The sequence below is a fragment of the Ranitomeya variabilis genome, chromosome 1 (assembly GCF_051348905.1).
Source record: "Ranitomeya variabilis isolate aRanVar5 chromosome 1, aRanVar5.hap1, whole genome shotgun sequence".
NCBI lineage: Eukaryota > Metazoa > Chordata > Amphibia > Anura > Dendrobatidae > Ranitomeya > Ranitomeya variabilis.
This window is the reverse complement of record NC_135232.1, coordinates 42,513,404-42,540,534: the sequence shown is the minus strand read 5'-3', so window position 1 is coordinate 42,540,534 and position 27,131 is coordinate 42,513,404. Positions and strand designations below refer to the sequence as shown.

The window sequence follows — 27,131 nt, the reverse complement described above, 5'->3', positions numbered from 1 at the left end:
GGCAGCCGCAATGCTTCCTGGGTAAAAGGTATGCAAATTAGCCATCCTGCATGCAAAAAAATTCTGGATCTCTAGTGCCACCTAGTGGACGCAGCTATAAGTCATTGTCTGGCCCTTTAATAAGTTTTGGCACATGATTAAATATATTTAACTAAACCAGGGTGTCCACAAGAAGAAATAGACACCACGGCTGATGGCTTTTTTTGTGCCCCTTGTCAGTGCAGAGAAGGGGAATGGGTGAATGAGAGGCAATTGTAAAGAAATAAGAAAAGGCTAAATAATAGGTGACTGCAACGAACGGTGCCACTGTACAGAGGTTTTGTCTGGTATTGCAGCTCTACTCCACTAAAGTAAATAGGGCTGAGCTGCAATACCACACACAACCTGTGAACAAGAGGGGGGCATTGTATCTGCAAAAAAAAAGAAGCCATTTTTTTCCAATCCTGTACAACCCCTTTAAGAATTAAGGTTTTTAGCATTGGATGGGTCCCTTTAAGTGTTTGCATCACGGAGCTCTCCCTTTTTTGTGGTCCCGGGTGCTGTTCTTATACGGGATGACGTGTCTAAACTTGTAAATCAAGTAACGACTCAGACTGGATAGATCAGTATCCTCATCTAACCCCAGGAATCTGACTTAAAACGACTGTCTTCTGTAGGCTGAGACTGATCATCTACTATCTTAGTAACCCATTATGTTATTTTCTGTATGTTAATTACTTGGTTACATTTATTTATTTTTCATTCATTTTAGAGGTCATATCAAGTTTAGAGCTTCCCAATCACTGGGGGTCCCAGCGGTTGGATCATCTGCGATCGTGCTGTTGTCCTCTGTGTCTACTGATAGAAGATAAGTTTCAAATCTGGTACAAAATATTGGTTCGGAGATATCAAATTTGTCTTAAAGTTAAAATGTTTTCATTTTTATTTCATAATTCAATTGTACATATGAAAATAAAACATTTTGTTACATATTTTATCAGAGAAATCCACTTCTTTGTTGTTTTGTGTGACATTATGCCCAATTTCCCTTTTTTTTCTCTGTTTTTTTGTGTTCCGGTACACACAAAGGAAATAAACATATACAACAAAACATGGATAATTGCAATAATTTTCTGGGAGAAATACTTCATTTTATGGAACAATTTCAGGGGTGCCAAGACTTTCAGCCATGACTGAATGTATTGAACACGTCACCAAAGCCCCCATTCACATTAGGTGGAAGTCATCTGAATGTGAATGTGAGCTTCCCGAATCTGTGCTGACAGCTGATGCCTGACGAGAGAAGGATCCATCAGTTGGAATTTCGACGCCCCATCCTTTTTTTCCAGGGCTGTCTTGCAGCGGATCCCTCATTTGTTCCTATGGAAAGTATACGAATCCTCAGCCGAGCCGAGAAGCGAGTTAGGATACATGTCTGTCTGAAGAGCACACGGTTTGCCGACAGCTATCTCGTGTATGGCCGGCTTTATTTCCAGTAAGTGCTTATTCATACATCCAATTTTTGCACATGAGTACTATTCGGGGTTTTCATGGATAGCACTCGTACCTATAATAGTCTATGGGGCTGTGCACGTCCAATTTTTTTTTCCTCGGACTGAGTCTGCGGAAAATATCAGAGACGTGTCCATTTTTTTTTTCCCCGTGGGTTGTATCAAACTTGACCATGCAAGTCAATGGGTCTGTGAAAAACAATCAGACTGATTTTCACCGGCTGACAGAATGGAGAAGGTGGAGAAACTTTTTTTTTTTAATTGCTCCACATACGAGAAAACTAATGACACTCGTATCGATCTCCGATCAGAATTGATGGACCTAGGTCTTTTTTCAACCTATGTAACTATGTAAAAATCAGTCTTATTTTTCATGTACGTCGAAAAATCTGATGTGTGAACGAGCCCTAAAGAGTAATATTATTACTACGGCATTAAAATACATTTTACACAATTGTCGCTTCCAACTTTGAGGAAACAGTTTCGGTTCACATGACTGCGCTACCTGTACACATGCCTCCATAAAGACAGGGAGGGATGAGTTTCAAGAGAAAGATGTCAAGTGGGTTCACAGAGCCTGAACTTCGGCCCTACCCAACTTTTGTGCCAACTTGGTGTATATGCCGGGGGGCTCTTGACTTTGCCAGTCTGGCCACGTAGGGGCTGGTCATGCGTCCCCTCTCTCCTTCCCTTCTTTGGTCAGGGTTCAGGCGTGTGTATGAAATTTCTGCAATTTCTGATATTTTCATATCTCATCTGGCGCTGTAGAGTTCCACACAGCATTTTGTGTCCCATGTGGACATACCCTCGAAGACCACCCCAGGGTGCTTCATTAGGGTGCATAAAAAGGGTTAAACGGTGGAAATGTCCCTGTACAGTAGCTTACAGGCAGGGACAAGTTAATCTCTTCTAATGTTATGGGGATTGCAGCAGATAAGAAAACCACAGAGTCTGTTCTTTACCAATGGCCCGCAGCTGTTATGAAACTACAGGTCCCAGCATGTCCTGCCTGCCCACATCTGATACAAGCCAGGACGGAGTTTTCTGTATTACCAGCAGCCTCTCTGGGCTCCGGGGTCATTTATGAGCCTTTTCCTGGTTAATAATTGAGTTAATGCCTAATCCTGTCCTTTAATTGAGTCAAAATGAAGGCTCTATAATCGAGGCCGGGAAAGAAGAATTGTTCGAAACAAAATGAAAAAAAAAAAATATATATGAATTCTCACCTTCCAAAACAGAAAGGACCTAGATCTATCGATAGGTATATCAGCTGTGCCTTTCTTTCACCCCCATGCCTTAAAGTAGTTGCATGGTGATGTACTGGGCCTCCAATGCTTAAAATTTGCTATTTATTTTCTTGCTATTATTATATGTCCAACAGAAGATATCCCACACAATGGTCTTTATGGCTCCAACATATAACCCTGCCCACACCACTGATTGGCAGCTTCCGCTGTACATTGTCAGCAAGCTACCAATCAGTGGTGTGGGCAGGGTTACATGGATTAGCCTGACTGATCTGCACATGACACCTAGTCCAGCACTGATAATCTCCTGCTGATAAAACACTGATTGTATTGAAACACACAGCCTAAGACACATTGCTGGAATCAGGATCTATGCCCCTATATTATGCTGCTCTCAGACTACACAGCAAAAACCTGCTGACAGATTACCTTTAATAAGACCCTAGCAGGTAAAAAAAAAAAATACAAAGAAAAATATGCAACATGTGCATGACATTTTAGAAATCGGATTAATTTTACCGTTACTGTAAAATGTTGTGTTTTTCATGCATGACAATATGTTTGGAGGAAAACCATATCAAATATATTACATGTAACTAAGCCCTTAAAGGGAACCTATCACCCCGTTTTTTAAAGATTAGATAAAAATAGTGTGAAATAGGGGCAGAGCTGGGCTTTACATTACTGCCTTTTTGGTGCCTTTACACCCCCGTTAGGCTGCCGAAATACCTTTGTGAAGTGGCCGTTTTGTCCTGTCACTCAAGTTGGTCAGGTCGGATGGGCGTGGTCACAGCGCTGTTTCTCCCCCAGATCAGGCTCATCATTACGTTGGTGGCGTAGTGGTGTGCGCATGTCCAAAGAGAAGATCCACTGCCCAGGAGATTCAAAACAACGCGGTCTTCGCTATTCGCCGTTTACCGGTGGGCGCGGCCATCTTTCCTGTGGCCGCGCGTGCGCAGATGGAGCGCTCTGCTGCCCGGGGCTTCAGGAAAATGGCCGCGGGATTCCGCACGTGCGCAGATGGAGATCGCGGCGGCCATTTTCCTGAAGCCCCGGGCAGCAGAGCGCTCCATCTGCGCACGCGCGGCCACAGGAAAGATGGCCGCGCCCACCGGTAAACGGCGAATAGCGAAGACCGCGCTGTTTTGAATCTCCTGGGCAGTGGATCTTCTCTTTGGACATGCGCACACCACTACGCCACCAACGTAATGATGAGCAGGATCCTGGGGGACAAACAGCGCTGTGACCACGCCCATCCGACCTGACCAACTTGAGTGACAGGACAAAACGGCCACTTCACAAAGGTATTTCGGCAGCCTAACGGGGGTGTAAAGGCACCAAAAAGGCAGTAATGTAAAGCCCAGCTCTGCCCCTATTTCACACTATTTTTATCTAATTTTTAAAAAACGGGGTGATAGGTTCCCTTTAAGCTAAGTTTCCACTATGAGTATTTGGTGCAGTTTTTTTCAGCTGCGTATTTTCATTCATAAAGAACACCTCATGGCCTTTGTGCTATTTTTTAATGCTGCAGACGCACATTTTGTTTTTTTTCCTCATGCTCTATTCTGCAAAAACCATGCAAAGGCAAAAAATACTGAGGACAAAAAAAACAAGCTGTGTGCATGAGATTTCTGAAATCTCATTGACTTTACTGGTACTGTAATACGCAGGTGAAATTTTGCATAAAAAAAATCACTGAAAAAATGCCTAGTGTGAACACAGCTTAAAAATGCACTAAAACCACGTGTAACCCTCACATGACTAATAAGTGTAAGTTTTATCAAAGCTAAGACGTTTTTTAAAATAAAGCTTTTTTTTTTTTTTTTTTTTTATCACAACAATCCAAAAAGGGATGAAAATTGCACTAGAAAAAAAAAAAAATGCATGTTAAAAAATAAATACTTGGTGCACAAAATCCACCGCTAAAAAAAAGACATTGTGGTAACTTGCCCCTACAGATTAGACTGATGCTAATAGGGACCCTTGTGTAATTGAATATTGGGGGACATTCAGACTGCCGATCGATTTTGTTCATTAAAAGATAAGTCTGAGCCAGAGATGTCCGGCAGCCGCTTTCTGATAAAGAACACAGGAGCGTCCGGGCCCCTGCGTGGCTGCACGGGTACCATCAGTGGTATGTCCGACCCTGGTTATACCCCCTACAATCCAGATATTACTGATTACATGGCTCTATCTAATTGGCCCATCTTGGTGCTGAATCCGTGTGACCCATCTCGGTTCTGAATCTGTGTGACCCATCTCAGTCCTGAATCTATTTTACCCATCTCGGTTCTGAATCTGTGTGACCCATCTCGGTTCTGAATCTGTGTGACCCATCTCAGTCCTGAATCTATTTTACCCATCTCGGTTCTGAATCTGTGTGACCCATCTCGGTTCTGAATCTATGTGACCCATCTCGGTTCTGAATCTATGTGACGCATCTGGGTTCTGAGTCTGTGTGCCCCCCTAGACTGGAGCTCCCACGAGGCTGAGCCATCCATCAGTACATAATACCTATGGCGTGTCACTGCTATTCTCGGGCGCTCAGGATTTGCCTGCTTTTCTTATTTGTCTCCCTTTTATTTGACTGAGTAACTTTGTAACCTGATCACATTCAAATGGCAGAGACTGGAGGAGGTAAGGAGGTCACTGAAGATGGAGGAGGGCTCCATACCAGGTACCCCCGGCTGCCCCTTACCTGAGGTCACATGATCTGTGTCAGACACTCCCAGGACCCTCCATCCATCACTTGCCCACCCCTCCCCTCTGCTGCAGGTGAGCACCCTCTGTGTGAACATTTCCATGGACTGAACAGGCAGCAGCTACAGAGTTGTCAAACTTGTTTGTCAGGTGTGTGACACAAGAGGCTGGAAGCCATTACTGAGGATGGACTGAGCTCCAGGTGCACACAGCAGCCTGGGATTGTGCTCTGGAGGAGCCCTGCTAAACAGCAGGAGAAGACAGCAGGGAGAGGGCGCAGGAACTGGTGAGTAGGTCCCCGGTGGAGGAGACCACTGGAGGCTGAGGCTTAGCTGACCCCTGGGGGGCTCTGCTATCCACAGAAAGTCTGGAAGTGGGAGAAGATGTGGATACATTGTTATGATCGGGAGATCTGAGGATACATTGTGGATGGAGGTTTAGGTGGAGCTCAGGTCTTACACTGGCAGGCTAGGCTGATACATTGTAACGAGCAAGAGATGTGTGGATACATTGTAATAGCTGGGGCTATGAGGATATGCTGTGCTGATCGGGGGGGGGGGGAATACCTGGATGTGTTGTTGTGCTGATCGGGGGCAATATGTGGTTGTGCTGATCCGGGGGGCAATACGTGGATGACTTGGATGGAGCTCAGGTGTAGATTTGCTGTTTGCAACTGTGGCATTTTTTTGACAAGATTATGGCAAAAATGTAATGATCGTGACTTTTGTGTATACATTGCAATGATCAGGAGTTATGTGCACACTTCGGAACCGAATGAATATTGCTTTTGTGCCTCTTTGTTTTTGTCTTTTTTTGCTTATTCACAGATTACCAGACTTAATAAGGTGTAAAAATAAAGTCTTACTTTTGCACAAAAATAATAAATTGTGTGTTATTATGAAAAATTTGGCGCATAAACATTGACCAAAAAAGTGACTTAAAGACCCATTGGGGCCTATTCAGTTACATTTGCTCCTGTTCTTTTAAAATAATGTACACTTTTTTTTTTTTTATTTGCACCTCATTCTGAGACACACAGGCCGTGATCTATCAGTGTTTGCATAGAAAAGTTTTGTTAAACACTTTAAGGCTATGTGCACACGTATTCTTGAGGTCTGCGGATTTTTCCGCAGCGGATTTGTGAAAACCGCAGGTAAAAGGCACTGCGTTTTTCCTGCGGATTTACCGCGGTTTTTGTGCAGATTCCACTGTGGTTTTACACCTGCGGTTTTCTATTATGTAGCAGGTGTAAAACCACTGCGGATTCCGCGCAAAGAATTGACATGCTGCGGAATGTAAACAGCTGCATTTCCGCGCGTCTTTTTCTGCAGCATGTGCACTGCGGATTGCGTTTCCCATAGGTTTACATTGTACTGTAAGCGCATAGGAAACTGCTGCGGACCAGCAGCTGCAGATCTGCAGCAAAATCCACAGCGTGTGAACATAGCCTAAAAAGTTGTAAAAGTTTTGCGCACGGTGAAGTGGAGCACAAGCTCAGCGACTTTTGCCATTTTCAGGCCAGTTCTGAGCAGGTCCATAAAGATAGGCAAGAGGTATGCCACGATGACTGGAGTAACATTTCCGGCAAAGCTGATGAGATCCACCAACTTCATCGAGTGATTTCTGTGCATATTATCCGCCCATCATTAAGTACGGAGTATGAAATTCCGGTCTTAATGAATCGGGGCCAATGTCCTCTGTCGACTTTTCGAGGTATGTTTTCTTTTAAATTATGCAGCGTAAAAAAACAAAAAACAAAGCTGCAATAACACAGCCAGTGTCTGTATACTGTATAGATCCCATATACATTGTGAGATATGTGACTCGATTGTAGATGGATACATTGTGCAGCTCTGGTGTGCCTCCCTTTGGGGATAGACATATATAATGTATAGATCAGGAGGCATTTGATCACTTTTATTATGTGCATACATTGTATAGCTCTGCTGAATTGTTCTTTGCCCTGGCAGCTGGAAATCTGTTTGTGCCTCAAATTCTGAGATCGTCCATTTGTGTCTACTTAGTGTTTGGAGTTTATCACAATTTCTAGATCTTTGTTCTAGAATCTGATCTCAGCATTTTATCATGCTGATTGAACTATATCAGCTGCCTTGTCCTTGTAAACACTTTCTGCTAAGCTAACAAGAAAATCACTGAACTAAAGGTACCTTCACACATAACGATTTCGTTAACGATATCGTTGCAACGTCACGCTTTTTGTGACGTAGCAACGATCCCGCTAACGATCTCGTTATGTGTGACAGCGACCAACGATCAGGCCCCTGCTGGGAGATCGTTGGTCGTAGGGAATGATCAGGACCTTTATTTGGTCGCTGATCACCCGCTGTCATCGCTGGATCAGCGTGTGTGACGCCGATCCAGCGATGTGTTCACTTGTAACCAGGGTAAATATCGGGTTACTAAGCGCAGGGCCGCGCTTAGTAACCCGATATTTACCCTGGTTACCATTGTAAAAGTTAAAAAAACCCCAGTACATACTCACCTTCCGATGTCTGTCACGTCCCCCGCCGTCAGCTTCCCGCACTGACTGTGAGCGCCGGCCGTAAAGCAGAGCACAGCGGTGATGTCACCTCTGTACTCTGCTTTACGGCCGGCGCTCACAGTCAGTGCGGGAAGCTGACGGCGGGGGACGTGACAGACATCGGAAGGTGAGTATGTACGGGTTTTGTTTTTAACTTTTACAATGGTAACCAGGATAAATATCGGGTTACTAAGCGCGGCCCTGCACTTAGTAACCCGATGTTTACCCTGGTTGCCCGGGGACTTCGGCATCGTTGAAGACAGTTTCAACGATGCCGAAGTCGTTCCCCTGATCGTTGGTCGCTGGAGAGAGCTGTCTGTGTGACAGCTCCCCAGCGACCACACAACGACTTACCAACGATCACGGCCAGGTCGTATCGCTGGTCGTGATCGTTGGTAAGTCGTTAAGTGTAATGGTACCTTAAGTACACACGCTATCTTTGAAAAAAAAGTGACCTGTCCATTCTTCTGGCTGTCTCTGCTTGGAATCTACCACTAGGTTTTATATGGAGTTAGAAAAAGAAAACAAACAAACTACAAGTGGCTAAGGCTACTTTCACACTAGTCCGTCGGTACGGGCCGTCGCATACCGTAGGCCCGACGGACAGTGTGTTAAAGTAGCACAATGTGAGCAGCGGATGCAGTTTTTCAATGCATCCGCTGCCCCATTGTAATGTCTGCAGAGGAGGGGGCGGAGTTCCGGCAGCGCATGCGCGGTTGGAAATGGCGAACACGACACGCAAAAAAAGTTACATGTAACTTTTTTTTGTGCCAACGGTCCGCCAAAAACGACGGATGTGACGTGTGGCCATACGTCGCAATGCAAGCCTATGGAGAAAAAACGCATGCTGCGGGCAACTCTGCAGGATGCATTTTTTCTCCAAAACGACGCATTGCGACATACAGCAAGCGTCGCTAGTGTGAAAGCCTAAGCCGCTTCAAAAGACATCAGAAAAGTTGCTGCAGGTAAAACACCGCTGGATTTTTCTGAAGCGTCTTATGCTTCAAAAATTGTGGGTATGCCATTATCTAAAAGACACTGTATGTGCATATCCAAATAATGTAAGCAGGTCATTTTGTGTCAAGGGTTGAAAATCAGTGGAAATGTTTTCTTTCGTGATTAACCTTATTTTTTATGGTAAGGAATGACTGCAATTCATCCTATCACTCTTCATAACAATGGGGCAGGGGAATAGGATGATGCACTGTAGAGATGGGGAAGAGGGAGGAATGGACGATATGCCTTAGAGATCGGAAGAGGGAGGAATGGACAATATGCCGTAGAGATGGGGAAGCGGGAGGAATGGACGATATGCCGAAGAGATGGGGAAGCGAGAGGAATGGACGATTTGCTGTAGAGATGGGGAAGAGGGAGGAATGGATGATATGCCGTAGAGATGGGGAAGCGGGAGGAATGGACGATATGCCGTAGAGATAGGGAAGCGGGAAGAATGGACGATATGCCGTAGAGATGGGGAAGCGGGAAGAATGGACGATATGCCGTAGAGATGGGGAAGCGGGAAGAATGGACGATATGCCGTAGAGATGGGGAAGCGGGAAGAATGGACGATATGCCGTAGAGATGGGGAAGCGGGAGCAATGGACGATATGCCGTGGAGTGGGTGAAGAGGGAGGAATGGACGATATGCCGTAGAGATGGGGAAGTGGGAGGAATGGACGATATGCCGTAGACATGGGGAAGTGGGAGGAATGGACGATATGCCGTAGAGATGGGGAAGTGGGAGGAATGGACGATATGCCGTAGACATGGGGAAGCGGGAGGAATGGACGATATGCCATAGAGATGGGGAAGTGGGAGGAATGGACGATATGCCGTAGAGATGGGGAAGTGGGAGGCATTAACAATATGCCGTAGAGATGGGGAAGCGGGAGGAATGGACGATATGCCTTAGAGATAGGTCGAGGAAAAATGACAATGTGATGAAGAATGGGGGGGTACAGTGAAAACGGATGATAGATGGGTGGTTGGGGAAAGGGGGGGATAAGAAGATGCACTACAGACGTGTGGGGGAGGAGGGGAGATGGGTTGCTAAATTGTGTAGATCTGTAACATTATCTAAATAACCTGTAAATTGTAGAAATGATTTTCGCATATTACATAGGTGACCGCTCCTCACTATGGAGGCTCCATGGCTTGGTGATGTGTTTCTTTCTTTGGGATGGATGTTTCTGGGTCTGGAGTCTCAGTTCCTGTTATGTATTTATCCATCTGAGGAGACTGATTTATAGACCGTTCACCTAGGACACTTCATAATGTGGTTATTCAGCGGTGATGTGGCCTTTGAGTCAGAGCGGTCTGACCTGTTCACCGATGTCTGATGACGGAGACTCCTCTGATAAACGTGGAGCTCGTGTGTGGGGCGGATTAGACACAAGTCTATAAACCAGGGATCTCTAGATGTTGTGAAACTACAACTCCCGGTATGTACGGTAGCCTCTGATTGTCAGGGCGTGCGGGAAGTAGGGGTTGTGCAAAAGGAAGAAAATCCTAATTTTGGAGAAAACAACCCAAAAATTCAATTTACTAGTTCTCCGCACATCCTGGATCTATTGGAATAGAGACATTTTGGCCTGAGCTGTTACACATTTATAAGTGAATTCTGCTATTTTGGGATCGGTTTTAATGACTGTATGAGATACATGAAGTTGGAACCTGTGATCTAATAACTGAGGATGTGATGGTGGATGTTGTCCCTGAAGAGAGATCATTACCTGTGTCATTAATAGGGGATTAGTGAGGCTATGGCCACCCCGTTACCTGGGGACGGTCGATTAAGAATCTAGTTGTTTGTTTTTTTTTGTTTACTTTTTGTCAGGGCGATTTTATCATGGTTGACATTTATTCCACACACAATAATGGTATTTACACACAACATACACTGGGAATGTGGCCTCGAACAGTCACCTCTGTCTGCACTGGGGCCAATGATGGCCACGGACATGTGCTGTAACGTCTCGGACCGACCATGTGGGCATTAGGGCCTAGTAGCTCGGCAGCATTAATCCTGGGAGGATTTCTCCAAGACCGTTCTGACTAATGTTCATCTCAGGTTTCTCATGATTGTGTGTGGGTGGAAAATCTGCAAAGATATTACTATATATTATTAATATATATTTATATTTTATTTTGTTTTGTTTTTTCTGGGCAGATTTTTCACTAAACCTGCCAAGAGATGCAGATATGGTGCATACATTTCTGCACCAAATACTTAGCGTGTGCACATACTATGTCTGTGCATTCCTTTTTTGTTTTTGTAATCCATTTTTTGAATTTTTCTTTTTTTGGTAGCATAATTGCGCTCCAATCTCCCGCACCCTCATCTTTCGGCATCTTCATTATTTGCACAGGTACGGCAGCCCACCCATTGTAGCACCTTGTACTGCAGCTCATCCCATTCAAGTGGCCAAAGAGTAGACAATCGATGTTCCAGACAGTGCAACAAACATTCAGGAACCTAGGAAAGCTGGGTGATAAGTCACGACAGCTATGACCACTGTGGAAGCTCCTGCGTGGCTCATCAATCAGCTGTAGTGGCTGCTATCGACTGCTATCAGAGCTAGATCCGATCACAGCTGTCTAACCTTACCATGGTGGTACACCCGTAAAGCACAGACTAGGACTAGGTACCACAGGCAATGTTGCAGTAATTGTACAAGGGATCAAGTGGTCACAGGTTCAAATCACCTAGAAAGACTAATAGAAAAAACGTTACAAAAGCATTTATAAAAGTTTACATTTACTTTTCTGTTTATTTCCATTTTTTTTTTTTTTTTTTTAAATCTAAAAAATGTGGGGGGATCATCACATTTAATATCGCCATGCGAACAATAGTCTGCACTGATAAAGTATCCTAATATTTATCCTTTAAAGTGAATGTAAAAAAAAAATTGCTGTTTTTTTTGGTCATTTTAACCTCCACCTTGCACCCTAAAAAAAAAAAAGGAATAAAATATTAGAAAGTCGTGAGAATCGCAAAATAGTAGTGATAAAAATGTACAACTCCTAAAGTAAAAAAACAAAAAACCTTTGATACAGGCGAGGAGGAAGCGGGAAACATTAAAAGCAAATGTGTATACAGATTTTATAAAAACCTGTAAAAAAACAACAAAAAAACGCACACCCAAAACAAACTGCTGATGCAGCCCTGTATCCACATAGGCAACATGTTTATTGCTTTCCAGTTAAAGTTTTTTAAATTTGCAACATACAGAAAAAAAAAATACAATTGTTACCTGGAAACATCAGCAAGCTGATAACTACAATAATTGGCTTGTTGATTGTTTTCTTCAGACTCTTTTTCTCACTGCGGAAAGAAAAAAAACATACAAATATATAATAATAAAAGAACCTGATTGATTGTTTCCATGAGTATGCTTTTTCACACTGCAAAGAAAAAATATAAATACAATTATTTTTATTATAGTAAAAGAACCAGCGAGATTATTTTTTCACACACTGCAAAGAAATATAAAATATATATTTGGATACAGTAGTGATGAAAACCATCAACAAGGTTATTTTTATAAAATTTTATCCAACTATATTTCTATTTGTATTTTTTCTGTGCACAATATGAAAAAGAATATCATGGAAACCATCAGCAGGCAGGATCTATGATTATTCTTTTCTATATTGTGCACAGAAAAAATACAAACAGAAATATAGTTGGATACAATTTTATAAAATAACCTGGTTGATGATGGTTTCCATATTATTTAAAAAGACAAATGGAAATCTAAATAGATACCGTGATGAGAGAACCTGCTTGATGATGGTTTCCATAATATTATTGAAACATACAAATAGAAATATAATTAGATGCAGTAATGAGAACCTGCTTGATGATGGTTTCCATTTTTTTTACTATGGTGCTGATGATTAGTGATGAGCAGGTGTGCTCAGATAAGATGTCCTAATTGAATATTTTCAATGTGCTCAAAAAAAAAAAAAAAGCTCGAGTCACTGCGGCTGTTCGACAGTCGTAACACATTGGGATTGCCCAACAAACAATTACACACTGTACACAGAAATAATATAAATATATTTGGATACACAATGGTGAAAGAATCTGCTTGATGATGGTTTCCATAAGATTGTGCAGATATTTTTGGATATGTTAATAAGAGAACCTGCTTAGTGATGGTAATAGAAGTGGATTTTTTTTTATTTTTTTTTTCATCCGTTCGTTAATAGGAAGGGATTTGTAAGGCTCCGGATTGCGGGGCCCATATCTATATGCGGGGAGCTTGTGTGCGGCTGTCCATGCTCCGCACACCCGGCTCTGCTATATTCTAATGCTCCCGGAGTTTTCAGTCCCAAGTTTTTGCATAGCTATGTGCAGAGGTGATTTCTCAGGGACGTGGCCCAACATGTGCCAGCAAGCAGGGCGGATGCAGAGATCATTCCTGCGGGGAGCACTGTCAGCGGCGGAGCTCACCAAAAGGAAAACAAAAGGCCCAGAATATTTGTTTTCTTTTTTTGCAAGTTTGTACAAAATTCAGCCATTTGCGACTCCTTGGTTGTCATTCTATATGTTATGGACCGCGCTGATCTGCAGGGATGAGCTATAACTCATTTCTAGCAGTGGGGAGTATTTACCAGCTCAGTATTGTTCACACGCTGCGCATTTGATGCAGATTTTGGAAGTTTTTCTGTAACAGAATCCACAGGTGTTGGCTGCTGATTTTGTTTCAGATTTCACCTTTTCCGTTGCAAAGTATCGAGTATTGATATGTTGCGTTTTTTTTTTATCTCTTTCTGCAGTGTATGGCGATGTTGGGCTCCTCAAAACAACTGTCAAATGATCTGAAAACAAAGATTATTCAACATAGTTGTTCAGGGGAATGATACAAAAAGCTGTCTCAGAGATTTAACCTGTCAATTTCCACTGTGAGGAACATAGTAAGGAAATGGAAGAACACAGGTACAGTTCTTGTTAAGGCCAGAAGTGGCAGGCCAAGAAAAACATCAGAAAGGCAGAGAAGAAGAATGGTGAGATCAGTCAAGGACAATCCTCAGATCACCTCCAGAGAGCTGCAGCATCAACTTGCTGCAGATGGTGTCACTGTGCATAGGTCAACTATACAACGCACTTTGCACAAGGAGAAGCTGTATGGGAGTGATGCGAAAGAAGCCGTTTCTGCAAGCACGCCACAAACAGTCGGCTAAGGTATGCAAAAGCACATTTGGAGAAGCCAATTTCTTTTTGGAAGAAGGTCCTGTGGACTGATGAAACCAAGATTGAGTTGTTTGGTCATACAAAAAGGCGTTATGCATGGTGGCAAAAAAACAAAGTGCGTTGTATAGTTGACCGATGCACAGTGACACCATCTGCAGCAAGTTGATGCTGCAGCTCTCTGGAGGCGGTCTGAGGATTGTCCTTTACTGATCTCACCATTCTTTTTCTCTGCCTTTCTGATGTTTTTCTTGGCCTGCCACTTCTGGCCTTAACAAGAACTGTACCTGTGTTCTTCCATTTCCTTACTATGTTCCTCACAGTGGAAATTGACAGGTTAAATCTCTGAGACAGCTTTTTGTATCCTTCCCCTGAACAACTATGTTGAATAATCTTTGTTTTCAGATCATTTGACAGTTGTTTTGAGGAGCCCATGATGCCACTCTTCAGAGGAGATTCAAACAGGAGAACAACTTGCAAATGGCCACTTTAAGTAGCTTTTCTCATGATTGCATACACCTGGCTATGAAGTTCAAAGCTCAATGAGGTTACAAAACCAAACAAACTGCTTTAGTCAATAAAAAGTAGGTAGGAGTATTTAAAACAAGAAAATGATAAGGGTGCCCATACTTATGCACCTGTCAAATTTTGTTTGAATGCAGATTGCACATTTTCTGTTAGTACAATAAACCTCATTTCAAGGCAGAAACATTACTGTGTCCAACAGTTATTAGATATATGAAACTGAAATAGCTGTTGCAAAAAAAACAATTTTTATAAAACATTAAGCTTAAGATTAATAGGGGTGCCCAAACTTTTTCATATAACTGTATATACTATATAGAGGAGGAGATGACATACAGGTACATACTAAATACAGCAGGAGATGACATACAGGTATATACTATATACAGGAGGAGATGACACACAGGTATATACTATATACAGGAGCAGATTACCTACAGGTATATAGTATATACAGGAGGAGATGACATACAGGTATATGCTATGTATAGGAGGAGATGACATACAGGTATATACTATATACAGGAGGAGATGACACACAGATATATACTATATATAGGTGAGATGACACACAGGTATATACTATAGACAGGAGGAGATTACATACAGGTATATACTATATATAGGAGGAGATGACATACAGGTATATACTATATACAGGGGACATGACACACAGCAGGTATATACTATATACAGGGGAGATAACATACAGGTATATACTATATACAGGAGATGACATACAGGTGTATACTATATATAAGGGAGATGACAAACATGTATATACTGAGGTGAAAATGAGAGGTGTGAGGTGAAAATGAAAAGGTGTGAGTACAAAATGAGGAGTGAGGGAAAATAGTGGAGTGATCGGAAAATGACAGATGTGAGGTCGAAATGACAAGTGTTAGGGGGGAATGAAAGGAGTGAGGGGGAAAATGAGAGGTGTGAGGGAGAAAATGAGAGATGTGATGGGGAAAATGAGAAGCGTGATGGGAAAATAAGAGAAGTGAAGTGCTATAACTAACCACAGATATTTACTATGCCCATGCAACGCCGGGCTCTTCAGCTAGTTAGTAATATATCCCATCTGGTTATTGGGGACGGGGACACCATGGGCCTGTGTGATTTCAAATGCCAGGGCTGAATTTCATCCCCAGTCCATACCTGCACGGACCCGCTGTGTCCTGGCGTGTAGGATCCAAGAGAAGAAAATGTCCAGCTTCACCGAATCCGTGAAAAAAAGTTTTCTTTATTCACAAACTTAAACATGGAGGATACAAACTTCAGCACAAACCATATGGGTAAGAATTATGGTTTTTGCTGAAGTTTGTATCCTCCATGTTTAAGTTTGTGAATAAAGAAAACTTTATTTCACGGATTCGGTGAAGCTGGACATTTTCTTCTGTGGGATTATATAACCTCTTCTTTTTGAGTTTCCTGTAGAGGAAACTTTTTCCCCCCCCCCCCCCCCCCCCGAGAATCCCGATCAGATTGTGTACATGTCCAATCTACTTTTGTTCTGAGATTCCTCAACTTTATCGTGAGTTCTGCTTGCTGTCAGCGAATGAGAACATTCATGTTTACAGTAAGGCATAAGAACCGGACTGCCGCTGGCTGAAAAAAAAAAAAACCTCTACACATCTGTTTTCTTAACTTTGCTTTCTTGTTCAAACCAGCTACTCCCTGCAGAGCGAGAACATGCAGCGAGTTAATTGGGAAACTAGTCGTACAGGGATTGTGTAACAGTAGAAAACAGCTGTTTTGTTTAAAACAAAAAAAACACCACCACACCTGTTCCCTGGTTGTGTGTGGTACTGCAGCTATAGAGCTGCGATCCCATGGACAGGTTTGGCTTTGACATTGTAATGTTTGTTAGTCCGTATACAAGTCCTTCCTGACACTTGGGTGCAGATGTAAGGAGCGGGCACAGCAGCTGAGCCCGCGCCATTAATGTCAGGTGCCGGCTGTGTAAGCACCGACGCGTACTGTGCAAGCGCCGCACAACGGGGGCAGCGGATGCTGTTTTTCAACGCATCCGCTGCCCCATTATGAGGTGCGGGGAGGAGGGGGCGGAGTTCCGGCCACGCATGCGCGGTCGGAAAAGACTGGAACGACGCACCAAAAACGTTACAAGCAACATTTTTTGGTGGCGACAACACGACGCAGCCGTCGCACGTGTGGCACTGCGTCGCTAATGCAAGTCAATGGAGAAAAAACGCATCCTGCAAGCACTTTTGCAGGATGCGTTTTTTCTCCAAAACGACGCATAGCGACGTGCAGTGCACGACGCTAGTGTGAAAGTAGCCTTACACCGCTGGATCCTGCCTCCAGCAGCAGTGATAAGAGCTGGATTTGATTGCTGCAGTTTAACCACTTAATTGCCACTGTCGCTCTCTCTGTGGTGTCATCCAGATAGTGTGGTGATTTGGGAGATATTTGCATTAAAAAAAAAAAAAAAAACACAAAGATTTAAACTAATACAAGCCTAATATCGCCATAATCGGACTGACTTGGCAAATCGTGGCACCGGGTTAATTTTACCAGAGACGGTAAAAACAAGATAAAATAAATTTAAAAAAAAAATTGCAATGGCTCCATTTTTTTTATTTTTTTTTTAATTTGTTTTTACCATTTCACACACTTGGATTTTTTTTCTCCCCGTTTTTAGTACATTATATGGTAAAGTGAATGGTGTTCTAATTTTTTTTTTTTTTTTTTTTAAAGCCAGGAAAAAAATTAAAAAAGTGTAAAATTAGCAAGGGATTTTACTGAATCTCGGGGACGTGGTCTGAAATTTCTGGATTTGGTTTAGATTCCGTTCCCAAAGTGTAGTCAAATACAATATTGTCTTTCCTGCAGGAAAACCAAACGCGAACATGAAAATGAGGGTAACGGAGATCAGGCGCTGCGTCAGGAATACATGTCACATGTGCGAAACATCCAGAACCAAAGAGGTTTCGCCCATGGCAACACAAGCCTCATTCATACTTAAATAAGAAAACACGACAAAGCTTTTGGCGGAAAAATAAGGCCGTGATGTTTATTTTTGGGTAACTCATTAATAAATAACAGTCCATTACCAAATAACTTAATCAAAATATGACCAAACACTCCAAAATCCAAAAATCCATCCACCCACAATACAAACATCACGACAAAGAATTAATTAGGAGAGGGAGGGTGGGATCTTCTTTTCTTCAGGTGGTACCACAGCTGACTGAAATCTGCCAGCACCTGTCCATATATATCCCCGGCGACAACCAATTGACAGTCGTTAAAAGGGCGCCAACACATCTGGCTGAAGCCAGATTTAATTTCTGCCCAGCAACTGTAAACACCAGTTAAACTTAACCCTTAATGAACCATATATTATTGAACAATGCTCTGAATAGTCTGTGTGGCCATGTGACCCCCCCCCCCCCTATATTCCCTACTTAACGTAGGGGGGGGCTACCATTATCAATAATGACAACGGAGCGTACACTAGCCCGTACTGTCCCTGACTGGTGGCACAGATAGTGCTGCGTTCTGTGCTTTACTGGTCATAAATAGTGACTTCTCCCCCAGTGGAGTCTCTGAATGCAGGTGTGAACATAGGCTTAGTTAGCTGGGTGCCAAAATAATACCAATAAGGCCATGTTCACACGTTGAGTATTTGGTGAGTTTTTTTACCTCAGTATTTGTAAGAAAACCACGAGTGGGTGATGAATACAGAAGTGGTCATGTGTTTCTATTATACTTTTCCTCTGATTGGTCCACTCCTGGTTTTGGCTTACAAATACTGAGGTAAAAATCAGAGGAAAAGTGTAATAGAAACACATGACCACTTCTGTATTCATCACCCACTCGTGGTTTTCTTACAAATACTGAGGTAAAAAAAAATCACCAAAAACTGAAAGTATGCACAGGGCCTGAGGGTACGTGTCCACGTTCAGGAAACGCTGCGTGTTTGACGCTGCGTGGGGCCACAGCGTCAAACACGCAGCGTCCAGATGTTCCAGCATAGTGGAGGGGATTTTATGAAATCCCGTGTCCACTATGCGTGGAAACACGCATCCGTCGGCCCTGCGACTCCGGACATGCTGCGCGTCTTTTAACCCTTTCACGACATGCGCCGTACATGTACGGGGGTCGGCGATGTGTCAGGACAGTAACCATAGAGGTCCTTGAGACCTCTATGGTTACTGATGCCGGCCTGCTGTGAGCGCCCCCCTGTGGTCACAGCACACCTGCATTTCAGCTACATAGCAGCGATCTGATGATCGCTGCTATGTAGCTGAGCCGATCGAGTTGTGCCAGCTTCTAGCCTCCTATGGAGGCTATTGAAGCATGGCACAGGTTAAAAAAAATGTTTTTAAAAATATCAAAAAAATGTAAAAAACAAGTTTAAATCACCCCCCTTTCGCCCCATCCTAAATAAAGCAATAAAAAAAAATCAAACCTACACGTATTTGGTATTGCCGCGTTCAGAATCGCCCGATCTATCAATAAAAAAAAAAAGCATTAACCTGATCGCTAAACAGCGTAGCGAGAAAAAAATTCAAAATGCCAGAATTACGTTTTTTTTGGTAGCCACAACATTGCATTAAAATGCAATAACGGGCGATCAAAAGAATGTATCTGCACAAAAGTGATATTATTAAAAACGTCAGCTTGGCACGCAAAAAATAAGCCCTCACCCGACCCCAGATCACGAAAAATGGAGACGCTACGGGTATCAGAAAATGGCACTTTTTTTTTTTTTTTTTTTTAAAGCAAAGTTTTGAGTTTTTTTTCACCACTTGGATAAAAAATAACCTAGACATATTAGGTGTCTATGAACTCGTAATGACCTGGAGAATCACAATGGCAGGTCAGTTTTAGCATTTAGTGAACCTAGCAAAAAAGCCAAACAAAAAACAAGTGTGGGATTGCACTTTTTTTGCAATATCACCGCACTTGGAATTTTTTTACCGTTTTCTAGTAAAAGACATGGTAAAACAAATGGTGTATTTCAAAAGTACAACTCATCCCGCAAAAAATAAGCCCTCACATGGCCATATTGATGGAAAAATAGAAAAGTTATGGCTCTGGGAAGGAGGGGAGTGAAAAGCGAAAATGCAAAAACGAAAAAGGGCCGCGACTTGAAGGGGTTAAGATTGCAGCATGTCCGTGTTCCTTGCGGCGACGCTGCGCCGCCGCAAGGAATAACACAGGGCCCTATGCGAGGGGTGCGATGATGCCGGATGTGTGCAATGAAAACGACATCATCGAGTCCCAGAAGGGGGTGGGGCTTAGCGCCGAGCGGGTTTGCCGCTCCGACGATACCGCCGGCCATCCTGATCGTGGACACATACCCTAAAACTGCAACCTGTTCCACAAAATCAACCCACAAACCATGAGGCTGACAGGAATAAATGTAATTAAAGTCTTCGGTGATGTTCACATGTTCAGTATCCGCAGCAGAAAAATTTGCAGCAAATCTTCTCCAACTACTGATGCGTTAGCAGGAAAAATGTAGCATAAAATACAGGCATTTTTGTGTTTTCTAGGTTCTCTTGGTAGGAAAGAAGTAACGCAGGTTTTACTGCGTCTTTTTGCTGCAGTTTTATTGCTGCATTTTTTTTGTTGTCTCTTGTCCATGTTCATAAAGTTTAGTGACCCCCCCCCCAAAAAAAAGCAGGATTTGCTGGTACTGTGAAATGTTGCTTGAAATTGCGCTGCAAAAACTCATTGTGCGGTTTTACACCTGCGGATTCCTATTATGGAGCAGGTGTAAACCGCTGCGGAATCTGCACAAAAAATTGACATGCTGCGGAATAAATAACGCAACGTTTCTGAGTGTTTTTTTCCACAGCATGGGCACTGCGGATTTTGTTTTCTATAGGATTACATTGTACTGTAAACGCATGGAAAACTGCTGCGAATCTGCAGCGGCCAATCCGCTGCGGATCCGCAGCGTGTGCACATAGCCTACGGGTCTGCGCATATTTTGCAGTTTCGTTGCATTTTCAGATTTAGCCCTCCAAAAAAAAAAAAAAAAACCTGAAGGGTTTCCTGATGCCAGTAAAGTTAAAGATTCCTGATGTCCCATGTACACAATTATTTTTTCCTTGCAAATTTAAATTCTTTCAGCATTTTGCTGCAGATTTCATGTTTACTACTGAGTGGAGAAAACGCATAGCCGAACATGTAGGTTTTTTTTATATTCACATGATGCGTTTTCTCCACTCAGTAGTAAACATGAAATCTGCAGCAAAATGCTGAAAGAATTTAAATTTGCAAGGAAAAAATAATTGTGTACATGGGACATCAGGAATCTTTAACTTTACTGGCATCAGGAAACCCTTCAGGTTTTTTTGTTTTTTTTTGGAGGGCTAAATCTGAAAATGCAACGAAACTGCAAAATATGCGCAGACCCGTAGGCTATGTGCACACGCTGCGGATCCGCAGCGGATTGGCCGCTGCAGATTCGCAGCAGTTTTCCATGCGTTTACAGTACAATGTAATCCTATAGAAAACAAAATCCGCTGTGCCCATGCTGTGGAAAAAAACACTCGGAAACGTTGCGTTATTTATTCCGCAGCATGTCCATTCTTTGTGCGGATTCCGCAGCTGTTTACACCTGCTCCATAATAGGAATCCGCAGGTGTAAAACCGCATGTGAAACCCGCACAAAATCCACAAAGAAAACGTGGTAAATCCGCGGTAATCCACAGTGCGGTTTACCTGCGGATTTACAAAAACAGGTGCGGAAAAATCCGCAGAGGTTCCATTGACGTGTGCACATACCCTTAGTATTTGCAGCAGCAATTTCTGTATAAAAAAAAAAAAACAACTCTCAGCAGGAAAATAATGTTTTTGATGCTTGTTTTGCTTTAGTGTTTTCCCCAGTCATTTAAAAATGCTGGAAAAAAACACTGAAAGAATTGACTTGCTGCAGATTGGAAACTGCTTCAAATCTGCAAAGAAAAGATAAGTAGCTTTCTGATGCAGAAATGTCTGTTGCAGATTCTTACTATGTTTGCACATAGAAGTGGAAACCTTGAAGCGGAGGAAAGAAGTGACAGTTCATTTTTTGGATGGCTGCCGATGTGTAGTTGAGCTCTCTCTCAGTACATGAAGGCACAGAATAAAAGACGCCTGCGGCAAAGCTGCTGCAAGAGCTATGGGGAATCCACAAGTGAAGCTGCTTCAAGATAAGGACCACTGGCGTTTTCCTGAACCATCTTCACCTAGGACAACTCATGGTCAGAAAGATGCCGTGTGCACATAGCCTTGCACTGCCCCTTCATCTAGGCATTGGCAATATGGCTGGTTTCTTAGTTTTTTTTTTTTTTCTTTCTTTCTTGAAGTCGCCTTTTTACAAGTGGAAGCTTCAGTATGCATGCGATCCTCTGCTTCCGGGATAGGGGAGCTAGGTAATGCACCTCCAAGCACCAAACATTGGGGTAAGAAGTGATCCATGTGCTAATATTATCATTGTATCACAGTTATTAGACCACAGTCCACTTGGCTCAGAGAATATTCTACCTTTTAATTTTCCCTTTTCTTTTAACAAACTTTACATGATTCAATGCTATAAGCAAATCTAAGAAACTTTTAATATACAATATCATATTAGAGAGATGTGCTTTTTTTCCAGCACTTTGGAGCCATTTTTTCTCATTCCCACTGTCTTCTTAACTCATCCTCTAAAAACTGCTAAAATGTGTCTTGCTTAAAGAAAGATGGACTAGAAGCTTACTGAGCAGTGTAGATGTGAATCCAACACTAGTGAGATAAGCAGTAAATATAAAGCTGCAGCGCAGCATGTTTACGTCTTTAGCACTATGGTCCTACACTTCCAACTTCACAGACTTTATTAGGCAGATGTAAGCTGCCTAATATTTAGTGCTTTATATTTAGTGCTGATCTCACTAGTGCTGGATTCACATCTTCACTTCTCAGCACTGCTGCTTCTGAACATCTGCTACATAGAGACAGGAGAGAAGGAATCCTTCATGTCTGTGTGTGCTTTGTATGCGAGACATCATAACAACTCTCAGCCCACTAGCTCAGAGATAACTAAACAACAAAAGAACTCTCATTTATTTGCCAGATAACCTTTTCAGAGAGTGAGTGTAAAATATATGTATTTACAGAAAGTGTAAGCTTTTCGTGTTAATTCTAAAACTCCAAAAGTAGTTATTACGTAAGTGAAACCTATTATTTGTAAAATTAAAGGTTCTGCATTTTTACCATATGTTTTTCGGCTTTGATTGCTATTGGTGAAATATAAAATTGTGGTTTATATTCAGAAGCTGAAAATCTCTGTAAATACTTGGTACTTTTCACAGCTGAGGGTTTGTTAGTTGTATCCACCTTAAGTGTCTCTAACAGTTCTTCTCCTGTGCTGAGGGTTTGCTACATTTTAACCTGCAGTGATATTCTTCGCTGTTCCGTTCACAGACCATTCTGTTCCCATCGTGTGCCATCTTAAAGATCTCTGGGGTCCGGCCCTCTGTGATTTCCCCACAGATCCGCAGAATGAAGTGGCTCCAGAGCTGCGCTCCCAGCTGTCTCAGAAATGTAGAAAACTAAGAAATGGCAACTACAATGTGTGCACAATTATTAGGCAATTTGTATTTTAGATGATTAATTTTATTATTATTGAACATCTCCAGAGCTGTTTGTCAGTCAAAAGGTTAATCAACCTGAATATTTAAGAAAGTAAAAGTGCGGTTTTGTCTTTCTTAAGAAAATATCTGTGTGAGCAGAATTCTTATACAACTAAATGAAAATCGTAAATGTTCCATCCCAATTGTTTCCATCTGTTACAGTGAGAATAAGAACCGATCAGCTTAAAATACACAAAATACATCTGACAGTTCCATAAAAAATCTGTCACCAAGAGAGTAATATAATAATATGGCCGCCCTTCTCAATAAGTCATAAGCTCCATCCATGGAGTCTGTCAGTTCCTTAATCTGTTGACAATCAGCGTTTTGGGCAGCACCAACCAAAGCCCCAGACACTGATCAGAGAGGCGACTGTTCTCCTTCACCATAAATCTCCCATGTACGAAGAACCCACAAGTTCCCAGTGGGTCTTTAGGTCACGTGATGAAGAGGCCGGGTCATTATTCTTCATCTTTAAGGCCTTTATTGGCACCAAGTGATGGAGACTTCAATGCTGCGAGAATTGTCCTACAGAAATATTCTGGCTTTCTTGAAAGATGCAGATGTTTTCCTGCACCAATGCTTGAAGAATGTGTCTTCTACACTGGCAGTTGGTTTGGGAGTTGAATTTCAGTCCATCTTCAGCCTAATAAAGGTCCAACAAGCTCATCTTTAATAATCCTAGCCCATAGCAGAACTCATCTCTACCCCACTTGGTGTCTAAGTAGAAGTGAAGGCTTGTGTCCATCACTGATCCAGCCACAGGCAATCCATCGGGTCCATCAAAAGTCGCTCTCCGATTATTAGTCCATAAAACCTTTGAAAAAGGTCTTCCAATATTTCTTGGTCCAGTCTTGATGTTTCCCCTTCTATGTTTTACTTAGTGGTGGTCGGGCTCAGCATCCTCACCTCGGCCGTGTCTCTGAGCACTGAACACCTGGTACTTCTGTGTCTTGCTCAGTGGTGGTCAGGCTCAGCCTCCTCATCTCGGCCGTGTCTGAGCACTAAACACCTTGTACTTCTGTGTCTTGCTCAGTGGTGGTCAGGCTCAGCCTCCTCACCCCAGCCGTCTCTGAGTACTGAACACCTTGTACTTCTGGGCCTTCGGGGAGGTTGCAGTTCTGGAATATAACACTGGAGGATCATGGCTTTCTGGTCGCTTTGTAATAAAATGGAAGTTCTGCCCACGTTCCCCTTTGAAGACACGTGTTGCTGCAATGTATTTAAATGCGTGAAGTGTTCAGTAACATGTTATTAGTGAAAGTGTTGTGTTCTGGCCAACAGAGGGAGAGCCAGGGTTAATGTTTGGGACTAGCCCGGAGTGGGAGGTATTAAAGTGAAGGGACCGAGGGTGTTTCTTCTCAGGAGAGAGATAGGTCTGCTTCTGCTGCACGCTGGGCCCTATGATCTGTCCAGCGCATTGACCCGCATGAAGTGGGTGTTTCTGAAGTGAGCAGAGACCTAGGCAATGGATAGCATGATCCAGGGTAGAGTTGAGGTGAAGTCATAGGATTGTTTCTCCCGAGACGGGACCTAGGGTCTACAACGTATAGTCCCGGACAGTTCTTAAAGGGGATGTGGTCACGGCAGCAGTGAACTGGTCCGTGGGCATGGGCGTCCAATTAAAGGGGAAATCAAGGGGAAATAAAGTTTATGCGGAATTGTTCGTGATGCCACCTGTGGTACTCGGCAACAAAGATGTTAGCCGACGCTGCTTCTGAGTCCACTGGGGCTGGTGGTGATGCAGCAGAGTTGGTACAGCTCTCCACAGGTAGAGCTACACCCCAGGGCAACTGTATGTGTAAGTGATGAGATGATGGTGGTTGTCGTAGAAAGGCACAGCCAGGTGCAGTTTCCAATGCTTAACTCACAGTTCTCCAGTCCACAAATGCAAGCCTGATGCTGTGTTCTCCGGGTCAGTGGTGGCCGTCTCACTACACTGGCTTTCCTCTTCTGCCCAGTGCCTTAACCACAGTGTCCCAAGCCAGCAGCCACGAACCTGGTCGGGCAACGTTCTCTGAGTCCACTGGATTCTATACGGCTGCTTTTTCTGCAAAGTATGGGTGGATGTGGCTGTGCTTCTTGCAAAAGCCACAGGCTCTGGTTTCTTAGCTGAACTTGAAGTATTCCACTAAGTTGGGGCCGGTCCCCTTGACTGCGACCTGGTCCCTCCACGTCTGGATACGGGCCCCACGGGTGGCTTCTGCAATACCCATGCCCCTAAGACCCCTTCTGGGAGCTTCTTTCTGTCTCTCAATTCTCTGTTCTATCTGTCTGAAGCTGCAGACCCTCACGTCTGCTCAGCTCCACTTCTCTCACAATCTCTCTCTAGCCCCCTCTGACAGGGAGCTCCTTCTTAGCACATCTTCCTGCTTCTCCTCCTCTCACAACCTGACAAACTTTCCCTCCTAATTGGCTCCTCCCCCTACTCTACATACCCCACCCACTCCCCAACACCCTTTCCTATCCAGCCTGGGATGAGGCCTTCCTCCCTAAGGGTACACCCAGATGCCCCGACTGAACTGGTGTGTGTTGGATGTGAGTGTTAGAGTCCGTGTAGTGCTCTCTCCTTACCTGAGAGTGGGATACCACACCACTGGGTGAGGTGCAGCATCTCTGTGGCGACGGGACCAAAGGGGCGCCACACTAGCACCCCCTTAGAAAAAGTCCACACACCCAGCCAGGAGCCCCATTTTCTTGTAACGTGCCCACGCCTACCACTACACGTCACGTTACAGCTTCACTTCTGATTCTTCTCACATCTTTGGCAGTAAATGGGCACCTTTTATTCTCAAGACATTTTTTTGCTTCCTGTTCACCATTTGTAACAAAACTTTTGTTGGTTCTGTGATCGGCCCAATACCTGAGCAGTTTCAGAAATCCTGTCTCCTCCGTACGACTAGTAGCAATTTTTGACTTTTTACAGTCGGTTTAATCTCTTTTTGGCCTGTTTTGCCCAAGGAAAATAAGCCGCCTGATAAAGGATGTTGTATCCTTAGGTCTCACCCCCCTCATCACACATCACCTAATTGACTTCATCCAATCAGCATTCACATTTATATACCCCGGAGGGGGAAAATCTGCCGAAAAATAAGAATCTGGTCAAAATACTCACCAATACTCACTAAATACTCGCCCAATAATTCTACAACGTGTATAAACATGATGTCTCTCGTTATGTGGTTTCCCATTCCCAGGACCTGTACCACCCTTGTTAGTTTATTTTAAGATTATTGGAACAAACTTCCTTTTGGGTTATTGGAGAAGGGAGACAAATAGAAAAATCTTGGTCCAATTTTCCCGGTGTGACGCCCAGCAGTGGTTTGCCGTGGGAGTATAAGTGATCGTAAAATATTTACTGTATCTCTCGCTGCCGGTGTGAATGTTTCATTAGATCCTTGTAACAATGTGTTACCCTCTGGGCTCGTCTGCTCTACTCAATAATTAATCTACTGGAGTTTATAAATCATTTATGTCCTAGTTCATCGCTATGTCAGGGCTTACTAAAGAGCATAGCCCCCTGGAAAGAGAGGAGGAGATCTAGGAGGTCACATTGCCCGGCATTGGCTGGGGTATTTAGGGCTAGGGACAGCATCTATGTCCGAGGTGAAGGAAATCCTTGATTCCATTCTTTTTACTTGAGGGACAACCCCATTTAGGAGAAGAACTGTAAAGTTATAGAAGCTGCTGCACAGGATTTGGTGATGGAAATGTGTATATACTTACAGGGTGGTAAAAAGTGGACTATTTTTTTTTTTTTTTTTTTTCTTTTATTTTGTCCTCATTGCTCCCCCA

General features: G+C 43.2%; 1 protein-coding gene across 2 annotated transcripts in view; it reads left to right on the top strand.

Moving 5' to 3' along the window:
* The first annotated feature begins 5,143 nt into the window (after nucleotides 1-5,143).
* Nucleotides 5,144-27,131, top strand: part of LOC143804481 (phospholipid-transporting ATPase IC-like) — a 64,686-nt gene continuing 42,698 nt past the window's right edge. Inside the window, exon 1 of one of the 2 annotated variants that reach the window (XM_077282621.1) lies at nucleotides 5,144-5,723. Coding sequence is in view for 1 of the 2 variants with exons in the window: in XM_077282613.1 (XP_077138728.1) it covers nucleotides 5,446-5,512 (67 nt within the window). In the remaining variant the exon portion in view is untranslated. The remainder of the gene's footprint in view (nucleotides 5,724-27,131) is intronic. The other variant, XM_077282613.1, reaches the window with a different exon arrangement.